At 44.5% G+C, this 13,892-nt stretch overlaps 1 protein-coding gene across 1 annotated transcript in view; it reads right to left on the bottom strand.

Annotated features, from left to right (window-relative positions):
- The window catches only part of LOC310877803 (dynein axonemal heavy chain 1-like), a gene marked incomplete at both ends in the record, with an annotated part of 103,024 nt that overhangs the window by 49,568 nt on the left and 39,564 nt on the right, over positions 1–13,892 (bottom strand). The window contains 9 exons of the mRNA XM_083791752.1: positions 1,134–1,244; positions 3,443–3,634; positions 4,553–4,727; positions 5,628–5,836; positions 6,966–7,101; positions 8,280–8,479; positions 9,361–9,597; positions 10,273–10,451; positions 13,153–13,326. Coding sequence (XP_083647878.1) covers positions 1,134–1,244; positions 3,443–3,634; positions 4,553–4,727; positions 5,628–5,836; positions 6,966–7,101; positions 8,280–8,479; positions 9,361–9,597; positions 10,273–10,451; positions 13,153–13,326 — 1,613 coding nt within the window. The remainder of the gene's footprint in view (positions 1–1,133; positions 1,245–3,442; positions 3,635–4,552; positions 4,728–5,627; positions 5,837–6,965; positions 7,102–8,279; positions 8,480–9,360; positions 9,598–10,272; positions 10,452–13,152; positions 13,327–13,892) is intronic.

Raw genomic sequence — 13,892 nt, 5'->3', positions numbered from 1 at the left:
CGTGAAGCCAGTACGATGTCACAATGACTCCATATTCGGGCATGCATCACATGGCTTCAGTCCAGTCTAGCTAGACATTTAAATACCTAATAAAGATGTGCAGTACACGTGGGAGCGCAGGTGGCTCAGCTGGGAGTGCTAAGTGCCGCCACAGACTGAGAGATGTCTGGTTCAAGCCCCACCCTTGACTGTCTGCCAGGGTAGGCATGGCTCTGGCCGCACCGCCCTAGGTGTGGGTGCGGCCCGCGCCGCCAGCGGTCGGACCGTCACTGTGCGGTTGGACCGTCTCGGACCGCCACTGGCACGCGGAAATCATTCCCCGTGCCAGTCCGACGTTCCTAGTTTGGGTGTCCATTGGCGCCCCGCCCCTCCTACGCCCTGACCCCAGGTCAGCCACCCGTGCACCCACATTTTATTTACCAGTTACATTACAAGTTAAAAAAAAAGACCAGAATTAAAAATGCACTTAACCCATTCTGACCTGAGATCAGATTCTAAAAAATATCTTCTACATCCTGACGGTTTTCTGAAAAAGCCGTGTTTCTATGTCAGTCGCTCTTCGATTTTTCAAAAATAGCAGACCTACAAGCTTGTAGCGCGCCACTCGGTGGCGCGCTACGAGCTTGTAGATCTGCTGTTTTTCAATAGCTAAAGCATAAACTAATGCTCACACCAAAACGGGTTCCCGGCCCAAAATGTGTTTTAAGTATAGTATAAAATGGGATTTTTAATGTTTGTCTAGAGCACTTATGACGAAAATCGTTTGCCAGCCAAGTCTATGGACTTAAATGTTTGTTTAGGGCAGTAAATGTCAACGTGCCACCGAGTGGCGCGCTACGAGCTTGTAGTTCTGCTATTTTTTGAAAAATCGAAGAACGACTGACATTTTTATAATCTGATCTCAGGTCAGAATGGGTTCATCAGACCAGTGGAAAACCTCGTATGAATCTGTGGCGCGCTACGAGCTTGTAGTTCTGCTATATTTTTTTTTATCGAAGAACGACTGACATTTTTAGAATCTGATCTCAGGTCAGAATGGGTTCATCAGACCAGTGGAAAACCTCGTATGAATCTGATCTCAGGTCAGAATGGGTTAACTAAGGTCATGTACGGCACATGTCCCAGCATCTTACCGTGATCTTCTCCATGGTGAGCACGGTGTCTTTGGCCGCTTCCTCCAGCATGGGCCTCATGGTCTCCAGCTCCTCTTGCATCTTACTCACGTCCTCTGCTGTGCTGAGGAGCTACACATGCATGCAGGAACACAATAGAGCGCTCATTAGCCCATTCTGACCTGAGATCAGATTCATACAAGGTTTTCCACTGGACACACACTGGTCTGATTAACCCATTCTGACCTGAAAATGTCAGTCGTTCTTCGATTTAAAAAAAAATAGCAGACCTACAAGCTCGTATCGCGCCACTCGGTGGCGCGATATGAGCTTGTAGATCTGCTATTTTTAAATAGCTAAAGCATAACATGATGCTGACACCAAAATGGGTGCCCGGTCAGAATGGGTTAGACACCACGTTGGTCACACAACATCTACGCGCATACAGGAACACAATAGAGCGCTCATTAGCCCTCTAAGACCCAGCGTTGCTTTTTAGCAACAATTTTATTTTATTTAATTACTAAATTATTATTATTATTTTCTGTTCTTTTTTCACCTAAAGGTCATCAGTGATGTTCATTGCAATGCCATTGGTCATGATATTTGCATATAAATACCCCCCACAGAGGCTGAAATTCACACAAATAAAAAATGTCTGAATTTTTTTTAGCCTAAGACTTTACCCTAATAAAAGTAGGTAAAATAATTGTAATATATGTTTTTTGTGATCATTAGAATGTCTATAACATGTTTTATTCATTATTGTGAAAGATATCCCCAAAATGTAAAATATTAATGTATTATATTATTATATCATTATTATATCATTATTATAAACTTTTCATCAAACTTTATTTTTTTATTTTTTTTAACATTATTTTTTAGTCTTAGTCCTAGTAGTACAAAGTAGTAGTAAGGTTGAAATCTATTTTTTGCAAGTAGAAATTAATGCGGGTGTTCGAGGGTTAGACACCACGTTGGTCACACAACATCTACACGCATACAGGAACACAATAGAGCGCTGCTTAGCCTTTCACTGCGGCCGGGTCACACTGTCCAACGTGATCACCTATATACGTGCACTATACTGATTCACGTAATCACATTCGGCAAAGAAATTAGCAGCTTTGCCAGCTTGTAGATCAGCCAGAATGGCAATATGGATGGAGATAGTTACAACTAACCCATGGCGGGTTAAAGATCTTCGTGTGAGGTTAGGGTTAGGTTAGGGTTTTGGGTAGGACTAATAGTACGTCGGTCCACTCCAAACACATGCACAAGAGGGTGCCATCAAGTCCCTAAAGCCAGAACAGGGTCTATGCAGCACACTGTATAGACATATAGACATGATTACAAAAGAAAAAACTAAATCAAGTTTCAAGAGACAATTGAAGAGGCATCTTGAAACCCAATAACTGTAGGGCGCTCGAACGCGCACGGACACACACACACACACACACACACACACACACACACACACGTCATGATCATGATTAGGATAATATTTTCAATTTATCTTATTTATATATCATTGTCCTGTAATGACATTTATGTCGAATGTCATGTTTTTATGTTCTGTGTGGACCCCAGGAAGATTAGCTGCTGCTATGCACCAGCTAATGGGGATCCTAATAAAACTCTAAAACATGCACGACAGACCAGACCAGACCACACCACACCAGAACAGACCCCCTTCCAGACGGATAAATGAACGTGCGATGACGGTGGGATATGGGTTAAAGGAGAATTCCATGCTAGAATGCTTTCTTACCTTTCTTAGTAGTTGTTACGTCCCCACCAAAGATGTCCAGGTGTTTTTTTGTGCAAAAGCTCCTTATTGGCTATTTCCCCTACCATAGGCGCTCAATGAATTGCATTGAATTGAATGGGAATTGAATGGGGCTATGGGGTGTTGTGCTAATTTGCTTATTTCCATCGAAATAAGTAGTAAACTGTGCCGCTTTGGATATTATTTACATTATGAAGAGAGGATATATACAAAATTATTATAATTTTGAGCGATGGGAATAAGCTAATTAGCACAACACCCCATAGCCCCATTCAATTCCCATTCAATTCAATGCAATTAATTTAGGGCTTATGGTAGGGAAATAGCCAATAAGGAGCTTTTGCACAAAATAACACCTGGACCTCTTTGGTGGGGACGTAACAACTACAAATAAAGGTAAGAAAGCCTTCTAGCATGGAATTCTCCTTTAAACATCTACAAAGTTGTCCACAAACACTTGCAGAAGGAACACACAAAAGCCATCACGATCGACCATCTCTGTATGGGGGGTTTTTCCCCTGCTATCCGGGCGACTGACCTTGTCCAGGCCGGTCTTCGTGCGCTGGCGGGCGCCGTGGAGCTCCTGCTTCTTCCGGCCGATGAGAGCGGAGAAGATGCTGAGCAGCTCCAGGTAGCTCTTGGGCGTGACGTAGTTGTGACGAGACACCTGGGCCAGATACTGCTCACACTTCCTGGACACCATCTGGTGGATCTCCACGCACATCGAGGTCTGTCGAGGTGAGGGGGAGAAGAGGAGAGGTCACACAGAGAGGTCACAAAGAGAGGTCTGGTGAGGTGAGGGGGAGAACGCGTTCAGGAGAGAGGTCACACAACACACATTTCCTTAGTGGAACCACTTAGCTAACCCATCAGGCTTAATATACAGATCTACAAGCTCGTAGCGCAGCACTCGGCTATGAGCTTGTATAGATCTGCTATTTCTCAATAGCTAAAGTATAACATAATGCTTAAAACACCAAAAGGGGTTCCCGTCCTCATGAATTGAGTGCGCAAAACCATATACCATACGTGATTGCACACACGAATGATTTATTGTGCTAGATGAGAGCGTAGCATACGGCAGCCGAAAGGCGAACGGGACAAAAACAAAATAGGAAAAATTCAGAGTATTCTTATCTCGCCCCGTATATCATTGAGGATGCGCTAGGACGTCCTCAGACGTTCTTTGTACAGCTCGGTTCGAATCCCTAAGACGTTCCCATACGTTTGATGTACAGATTGTGTTAACCCATTCTGACCGGGCACCCATTTTGGTGTTAGCATCATGTTATGCTTTATCTATTGAAAAATAGCAGATCTACAAGCTCATATCGCGCCACCGAGTGGCGCGATACGAGCTTGTAGGTCTGCTATTTTTGAAAAATCGAAGAACGACTGACATTTTTTTAATCTGATCTCAGGTCAGAATGGGTTAATAATGAAACTGTCAGGATGTAATAGACATTTTTTTAATCTGATCTCAGGTCAGAATGAGTTAACGTTCCAATTTTGGAGCTCTGGCTCATGGACCATAAGAATTGGTTCTGAACTGAACCGGGTTCCCAAAGCGGTGGAAAAGGGGCCTCGGTGCGCGACGTCCCCCGGCGGTCAGGACACACACATGCACATAAAGACACACACTCCTCACCAGTCCCTCCATGGCGGTGCCGCTGCAGGCTTCCAGCCCAGGCAGCTCGTGGAGGACGGCGGAGGCCACAGACTGCAGAGCCTCCTCGGGCCAGGCGCTGAACCAGTCTATGGTACAGCACGTCACCAGGGAGGGGAACTGTCTGAGACGCGCACGGAACACCTCTCCCATGGGACTGGGGGAGAAGAACAGGGACATGGGGGGGGGGGAGGAGGAAGAGTGAGACGGAAGGGACGATTCCTCATCCCGAGGCGAGCTGCCGCGGTGCCGCTATATGGATGTCGTTATGTGATTCTTCCACTCGTTGATGGATATAATGACATCTGACCTGAGATCAGATTCTAAGAATGTCTTCACGGTGACAGTTTTCTGAAAAAGCTATGTTTCTATGTCAGTCGTTCTTTCGATTTTTCAAAAATAGCAGACCTACAAGCTCGTAGCGTGCCACTATAGTTCCAGACTCACTCCAGAGGGCATTGCAATATGGTATCCTGTCAAAAATAGCAGATCTAGACACGTTTTGAGCCTGTAGATCTGCTATTGTTGTTATGAATTGAAATCCAGATTTATTTATTTTCTTTTTTTTTGCTATTTCTTTATTGGGATCCATAATTTCAAATGCATTTAGTTATAGGATGTATTATAGTTATATTGGACATAAAAAAAATTGTACTAGTCCTTCAGCTACTAATACAGACTGAAGTGCTTAAAGCGGGTCATGTTTGGCATTGTAACAGTTGAAATAAATAATATATATCAATATTCGGATATTAACCTGCGGGGCCACATTATGAAACTCACTCAAGTGAAACTCTGAGGCCGACGCATGTTGGCTTCAGAGTTGCCCTATGTATGTTCTTACTATTTAAGCAAGAACAAAAAAGCATGGGAATACATCACATAAAAAGCATTTATCATGAAACATGCGTAAGCTACGAACGTAACAGTGGAATATCTATATAATGAAGCTATATACATATATACAATGCTATGCTATACGTACTATGACGTGCTATGACTACATGCAATTATAGTGCTGTCTACATAACATGCTAGCCACGGGGAACGCCTTCACCTCATGCAGAGCACGGTGTGGATGTTCCTGCGGACCCTCCGGACGTACTGGGCCATGAGGTTGGCTGCGGTGGGCTGCAGGCCCAGCTCCTGCACCAGCGGCTCCATGGCGCTCAGGATGCGCTCCTGCTCGTCGCACGTATACAGGCCCGGAACGTCGCCCGAGTTCAGGATGCTGTTCACGTCCTCCAGGAAAGACTCGCTCTTGATCTGGAGCGACGGCGTGGACACACGGACGCGACGCGTGACAAAGGTCAAAGTCATACGATTTGTCACACACTGTTACCGCAGTGAAATTTGTTCTCCGCATTTGACCCATCTCTTGGGGCGGTGAGCCGCAGCCTAAGGAGCGGTGAGCTGCAGCCGTGCCGCGCTCGGGAATCATTTGATTAGTTGATTTGACCCCCCAATCCAACCCTTTGATGCCGAGTGCCAAGCAGGGAGGCACTGGGTCCCATTTTTAGAGTCTTTGGTATGACCCGGCCGGGGATCGAACCCCGACCTCCCAGTTTCAGGGCGGACACAAGGCCACTGTCTGGTACGATACGAACAAAGCTGTGGCAACGGACAACGGCTGTTGAATTTTTGGTTGCATATTTTGATTTAGTATTTTGAATAACATTATTATTATTATTATATTTTAGTTTTACTATTCATCTCAAAGGTTTTAGTTTTAGTCTAGTTTCAGTCGACTAAATGTCATGAGATTTTAGTTGACGAATATGTATTTTGGCAGGCCTTGATGGCGTCGTAATGATGAATGTGGTTGCATGCTAGAAAATAGCCTATCTACAAGCTCACAATGTGTTGCACTGCGACGCGTTGTGAGCTTGTAGATCAGAGCGCGAAACAAAAAAATTACTTTTCTCTCTATTTCTACTGGATCTCTTCTCCACTAGTCCCTCCCTAACATTTCACTCTAGTTTTTATTTGTTGATGAAATTGTCAATGTAGTCTTAGTTTTAGCAATGTCCCGTCCAAATAAACAAATAAAGTAAGGCACAGTAGTTTTAAATTAACACCGGCTGGACAACAGGTCTCAGGGTATCTTCACGAGTGGAGAAAAGGAGGCACTGGAGCAACTCAGACAATTTAAGCCCTTATTTTATTATCAGGTAATATTATCAAGTAAAAAAGCGACAACGTTTCGATGTTTCAGTTACCCTGACAATAAAATAAGGGCTTAAACTGTCTGAGTTGCTCCAGTGCCCCCTGTTCTCCTGTAACCTGTCCTGCCTCTGAGATGCACCAGACTGGCCTGCCATAGCAGGCTAGAGGCGCGCTCGGAACTCCCTTCTATATCTTTACGAGTGGATTGCAGTCTAACGGAGGACTTTACCTGCGTGTCTACAAAGAGGAAGGTGATCTTCTGGTTGTGCAGGCCAGCCTTCAGCATGATGCTCTTGATGTCCTCCCTCCACTCCGAGTGGCCGTAGCTTTTAGACAGCTCGATCTGGAAGCACTCGTAGTCTGACCTAATAATGTGGCAGGACGGACAGAGGCACTGTGAAGGCTGCCTGGAAACAGCATTCATAAAGCAAGCGTATAAAAGTGCTGCAGTGAACCATAACTTTTCCATAACCGCATGAGCACCAAAATGTTTGTTTTTTTTCATTATGGATTACCACATTAACCATGTTATTAAAGGTATATTCAGTGATTTCACTCAAAAAACCTTAGGTTTCGTTTTTGGCTGTGGGACCCAGCCTTTCGTCCAATCAGGATAGAGAGTCAAAAACGAAACCTAAGGTTTTTTGACCCCCAGGGGTTAACTGGGGACAGGGAGGAACTCCTTATATGGCCAGCACACTCTATAGGGAGGATTATCACAACAAAACAAAAGAATAAGTGATATTTGAATTAAGTGAAATCACTGAATATACCTTTAACCATTATAACTGAATATGCGGCAACAATAACCAAAATATGGTTTAAGTGGTTAGAAACAAAATAATTTAATTCTATAATTTTCTAACAATGTAGGTATGACTTATCGTGCAATAAATGCACCGAATCTCTTTATGTATGTACGTAATCCGCGTATCTCAAGAACCGCTCAACCGGCCGACTTAAAATTCGCCATACAAACCGCCCGACTATACATGTATATGGCCCTAAAAACAGACGGCTACCGCGGGTATACTCTGACGCAGTGTTTCTATTTTAGTTTAGTTAACTTCATTTAGTTTTAGTCACATTTTAGTCACCTGGAATGTCTTAGTGTTAGTCTAGTTTTAGTCGACTAAATCTACAGTTGATTTAGTCGACTAAAATGTATTTTGGCGGGTCTTGATGCCGTCGTAATGAGTGTTTTTACACTTGCCGATCTACAAGCTCACAACACGTCGCGTTGCGACGCGTTGTGAGCTTGTAGATCAGCTATTTTCAGCATGCAACCAAGTGTAAAATTACTTATTACTGGATCTCTTGTCCACTAGTCCCTTCCTAACATTTTAGTCTCGTTTTTATTTGTCGACGAAATTGTCAGCATATTTAGTCTTAGTTTTAGTCATCGTAGCTTCGTTTTCATTTAGTTTCCATTTGTTTTTGTCAGTGAAAATAGGTAGTCGACGAACATTGTTCGTCTTAGTTTTAGTCGACGAAAACAACACTTCACTCTGACGGGTGCAATGAAACCAAAGGAATGTCTCACATGTACGAGGCCAGCTTGGTGAGGGACTGGCGCCCGCTGCCGCCCACTCCCAGCAGCAGGGCGTTGCCCAGCGGCTGGCGCAGGATGCGGCTGATGCGGCACACGTGCTGGATGGCGTCCGTGAAGAGCACCAGCTTCATCTTGGCTTCGTCGCTGACCTGGTTGTAGTCCTCCATGTATTCCTCCATCACTCTGACCAGCTACGCAGAGTACATCATTTACAATTGACAATTTAGGCATTTAGCAGACGCTCTTGATCCAGAGCGACTTACATTTAAGCAAAAACAAAAGCATGTCATACATCACATATATAAAAAGTAGTTATCATGAATCGTGTATAAACGAAGAATGTAATAGTAGAGTATCTATGTCAACTATACATACTATACTATATTATATATCATACAATATACATACATACTTTAAAGTGCTATGACTACATAAGATGCAATTCTAGTGCTGTCTACGTAACGAGCTAGAAGTCTGTCTAAAATACTATCTAAGTCGACATAAAATGCTATCTAAGGGGCTAGGCTAGGGCAAGTGCTACGGGCCATGGTGGAGTCTGAAGACTCCACCATAACAGTGAGGCATCACGGACAGCACAAAAAAGATGCATTGTTGAATTACTCGAATCAGCTAGCTCCATCTAATAGGGGTTCGTTAGCAAAATGTGTGGCAAATCTGCAAAAAAAAAGAAAAAAATGCTTACCACTAGCTTTCTTCACAAAATGTGTTTCATTTAATGTGCACAAAAAGGGTGTCTACTATCACCTCTCAATTTGATCCAACCCAACTCCCTTGGGAAACGTTGTGACAGCTGCTGAAAGTTGGGGTACCATTAACACATTAACCTATATAAGGCAAAACATTTCCAAATTTCAGTATGCTTTATGTAGCATGTGGTGTGTCAAACTAGGGGGTTTTCATGATTCTGAATCCATTCACACTCCTTGGGCTAACTTCAGCTATAGCCGGACTTTTACTTGTAAAGGAGAGTTTATATATATATATATTGCAGTAAAAAGAAAAAGTACTTTTTCCACCACTGTCAGATCGCGAGTGAAACCCGCGGCGTCACCTTTTCTCTGTCGTCCATTGACTTGTAGACCTTCTTGTCGGCTCCAGGGATCATGAAGTCTCCGTAGAGAACGGGCTGGCGGGGCACGGCCTCTTCGAAGCTGCAGCCAAACTGGGCCTCCTGCACGTGGGTCCGCAGCAGCGTGTGGAACCAGGCCCGGTCCTCAGCGCTCACCAGGCGGTCCTGGAACACCCTGCAGCTCTCATGGTACCACAGCCGCAGCAGCTGGCGCCGGTCCTGAAAATAATCACGGAAAGGATGGGCATGCTTAACAGTTCGCGTGCTAAAGACGTGTCCACACGCCACACGTCCTCTTAATAAAAACCGCAGGGTGCTAAAGACGCATATAGGCATCTTTAGCTCCTTTTTAATAATGATATAAAATGGGTGTAATCCATTTTTTGACAGCTCCCGTTGCTAGTTAACATGCACCTTGCACACAGCTCCTGGACATGTTTTGCGCATCATGCGCACAGCCGTTCACTTCCTTGTTTACGGGCCGACAAATGCTCATATCTCGGAATCTATGGCGCTCTCCGTGGTTTCGATCAGAACGGCAATGTTCTGTCCTCATTTCTGACTTAACCAAGCATCTCGTTTGGAATATTAACGCTTCTAAAGAGAGCTCAGACGAGGTAGCGCCAGGTAGTAATGGGACATTATAACCTCCCGGTTTTGGAGGGAAATGGAAGGCAGGGCTTTTCAGAGTAAAATCTGCCTCATCTGCTTGGCACTCTAGCGCCTTTATTCTGACAAACTCTGGCAGCATCATAAGTGTTCATCATACTCTTTTTACAGACAGACAGACAGACAGACCCTCATTGGGAGCTTGTAGATTGGCTATTTTCTGTGATTTTTGCAAAACGGCAACATTTTCAGATCTGCATGATGGCTGAAAGGAGCTACAACTACCTCTACGGTGCCTGCGTCGGCCATGAGAAGGCCCTGGAACACCTTGGAGACGTCTCTGAGGTTGAAGGTGTAATGGGACTTGGCCGGTGTCGGGAGGAGCTGGGAGGTGATGGTGGAGTAGACGCTGATGGTGGCGTCGACCAGAGGCCCATTCAGTGGCTGGATGGCTGGCACAGCCTCTGGTAGCACGCACACACGCACGCACACACACACACACCCAATATTCAGTAGGGGTGGGACGATTCACTTACCTCCCGATTTGATACGATATCGATACCTATAGGGTGCCGATTCTTAAATATATATTGCGATTCGATATTGCGATGTATTGCGTTTTTTTTTTACTTTGCTTTTATTATACTAGAACATTTTAAAGCAATCCTCAACAATAGACGATGAAAAGTTCAATTCAATGCAGCCAGATAACGTCAGTCAGTCTTTCTGACAATAAATAATAAATACATAAATATTAAAACAAAATCGATTCTGAACATGGCAATTCAATATTCACTGGCTGGCCAGACTAATATAACTGCGTAGGGGCGGTTACAAACAGATTCCAACGTCACAGCAACAGAGTCTCACCAGACCCAATCTGCTCACACACACACACACACACACACACACACACACACACACACACACACACACACACACACACACACACACACACACACACACACACACACACACACACACACACACACACCCTCTGGTGATGACACACAGATTAGACTAGCGTAGAAGATAATCAAATGCATTGTCACATGAAAACCAGATGGTTCATCTCAAGGGCTTATTCCTAATAAAGAAGTGGGTGTGTGTGTGTGTGTGTGTGTGTGTGTGTGTGTGTGTGTGTGTGCATACGCGGCACGTGTGTTTGTGTGTGTGTGTGTGTGTGTGTGTGTGTGTGTGTGTGTGTGTGTGTGTGTGTGTGTGTGTGTGTGTGTGTGTGTGTGCGTGTGCGTGTGTGGCACGCTCCTTCATTTGTCGTTTGAATCATTATTACAAACCATTAATTACCCACTGCAGCCCAAATGTTGGAAAGATTCTTGATAAATGCCATATATTACATATGAATATGATACCTTGTGTATGTTACTTTTAGTACTGTAAGTATTATGCCAATACCTTTGCACTTTTACTCAAGTACATTTTGATTACCAGACTGTTGATGACAGAGTGTTTCTACATTGCAGTATATTGATACTTTTACTCAAGTAAAGAAATGTACTGTAGGCCCAGGCCGTAGCGTAACGGTCTGGGCACCGGACTGGTAATCCAGTCGCAGTGTGCCGCGGGTTCGACTCCCGGACCCGACACGGCCTTTACTGCATGTCATCCCCCCATCTCTCTCCCGTTTCCTGTCAGCCTACTGTCTGTCCCTTCAAAAATCAATAAAAGGCGTAAGCCGCAAAAAAAAAAAAAAAAAAAAAAAAAAAAGTACTGTAGTACATATTCCACCACTGCATAAACATGGCGCCATGAGGCGAGATTAACATAACAGTATCAGCAGATGCAGTGTTCATAAGGGCCAGTTCCCTAGCACAGTGTAAGAACAAGTATGGGACAGATACAGACCTTAAAGTATAAATATAATAGAGACGTCACCGAGAGGAAACCCTGAGTCCTGGCGAAATGGACATAGTGGCCGGATTTGGTACTGCAGCTCGAGCCAGCGCTGGGCCGTTGACTATCATTGCGCACGTTCATGTTATTGGGGCCATGACACGTGAACGCTGTTACATACGTGAACGCACGCAAATGGCGCAATGATAGTCAACAGCCAGCGTGTTCATGTGTTTGGCCCAATCCATCCCAGAATGCACTCTGTTCCTACCCGGAAGGAGGAGTGAAACCGCCTCATGCACTTTTGAGCAAATGTAGTTTTTAGCGTAGGTTCAATAAGGAAGATCCTTTCCATTCGGCCTTCAGCTTCCTAATAGTCTACGTCATTTCCATTTCCGCGCTGTCAAAGCTCGTTCATTCACAAAACCAAGCGCGAGCACTTTTCGCAGCAGCCAACCAGCGATTAGGCTCGTTCTTTAAAAGGCCTTGTCTCTAACCTGTCATTCTCCTTTCAGCCAGCGACCAACCCACCTCCATCCCCAGCCCCACCTTGCTAAAATCCTGGAGCCGAAGGGGAAGTGGGCCTTGCATCTGCTCTACCACCATCAGCGTCTAGAGTCCATGGGGGGTTCTCTCCCTATCAATTTTATGCTTGCTAAAACGCTTATGGAGTCTAATCGCCAAAACAATCATTCGCAATAAAAAATGTGTTATTTTGCCCGCTCCAATGCTGCCAAAAGATTCCTTTCTAATAAACATTGTTATATCCTATTGGTGTGATCTCTCCTTTATTGAACTTAATGCAAGTGGATGGTAGGAGAAATCCGGTGACGTCTCTATTAGTATATACTCTAAGATACAGACACATAAGGTCTTCATGCAACAACAAAAGGTAGATCCACAAATTGGAGGTCAGGTGGAGCTAAATAAGAAAAGGTAAATCCACGTAACCTGGCCAGGTGGGAAATTAACCCATTAAGACCGGAGAACAGATTCTACAAATGTCTTCTAAATCCTGACAGTTTTATGAAAAACTATGTCAGTGGGTCACAAACTATTCCATGTCAAAGACCCCAAATATTATATGAAATTGGCCGCCAACCACCATCTGAAAATATGTTGTTCCAGCCCCCCCCCCCCCCCCCCCCCCCCGAAGCAAAGATAAGAGTTAAAAATGTTCGCTGTGAAAAAAATATATATATTCAAAGATTTGCACACATTTTCACGATACATTTTCATTTTTCATGAAGTGACACACATGCGTCCTCATGGTCTAAATGGGGAGAAAACACACGAGCGACACTGACTCACCCATCCAGCTGCCCAGGATGGCGGAGAAGATCTTCCTCATGCTGTCGTGGTCCATCTCCGTGAAGGCCAGCAGGTTGAAGTGGCGCGTGAAGCGCTGCGTGAGGGGGTTCCGGCCTCCGCCGGGGGTCCCCATGGCACACGCAAAGTTGATGTCCACCACGTGTTTGAACGTCCCTGTATAGCATAATGGAGGCAGGACGAGAGACGGTCCATATAGGCTTGTTTCACAAAGCCAGTATATAGGGCCAACTGGCGGCCCGGGGGGGCCCACATGGGGCCCCCACCTTCACTTAATTATGTGGCCCTCAGGTTAAAGGAGAATACCATGCTAGAAGGCTTTCTTACCTTTCTTTGTAGTCGTTACGTCCCCACCAAAGAGGTCCAGGTGTTTTTTTGTGCAAAAACTCCTTATTGGCTATTTCCCCTACCATAAGCCCTCAATGAATTGCATTGAATTGAATGGGAATTCAAGTGTGCCGCTTGGGATATTATTTACATTATGAAGAGATATATACAAATTTATTTTTAATTTTGAGCGATGGAAATAAGCGAATTAGCACCACACCCCATAGCCCCATTCAATTCCTATTCAATTCAATGCAATTCATTGAGGGCTTATGGTAGGGGAAATGGCCAATAAGGAGCTTTTGCACAAAATAACACCTGGACCTTTTTGGTGGGGACGTAAAAACTACAAAGAAAGGTAAGAAGACCTTTTAGTATGGAATTCTCCTTTAATA

The sequence above is a fragment of the Protomyctophum parallelum genome (genome assembly GCF_964188405.1).
Source record: "Protomyctophum parallelum genome assembly, chromosome: 20".
NCBI lineage: Eukaryota > Metazoa > Chordata > Actinopteri > Myctophiformes > Myctophidae > Protomyctophum > Protomyctophum parallelum.
Note: the sequence above shows the minus strand (reverse complement) of the source record. Positions and strands in the feature narration are given on the sequence as shown.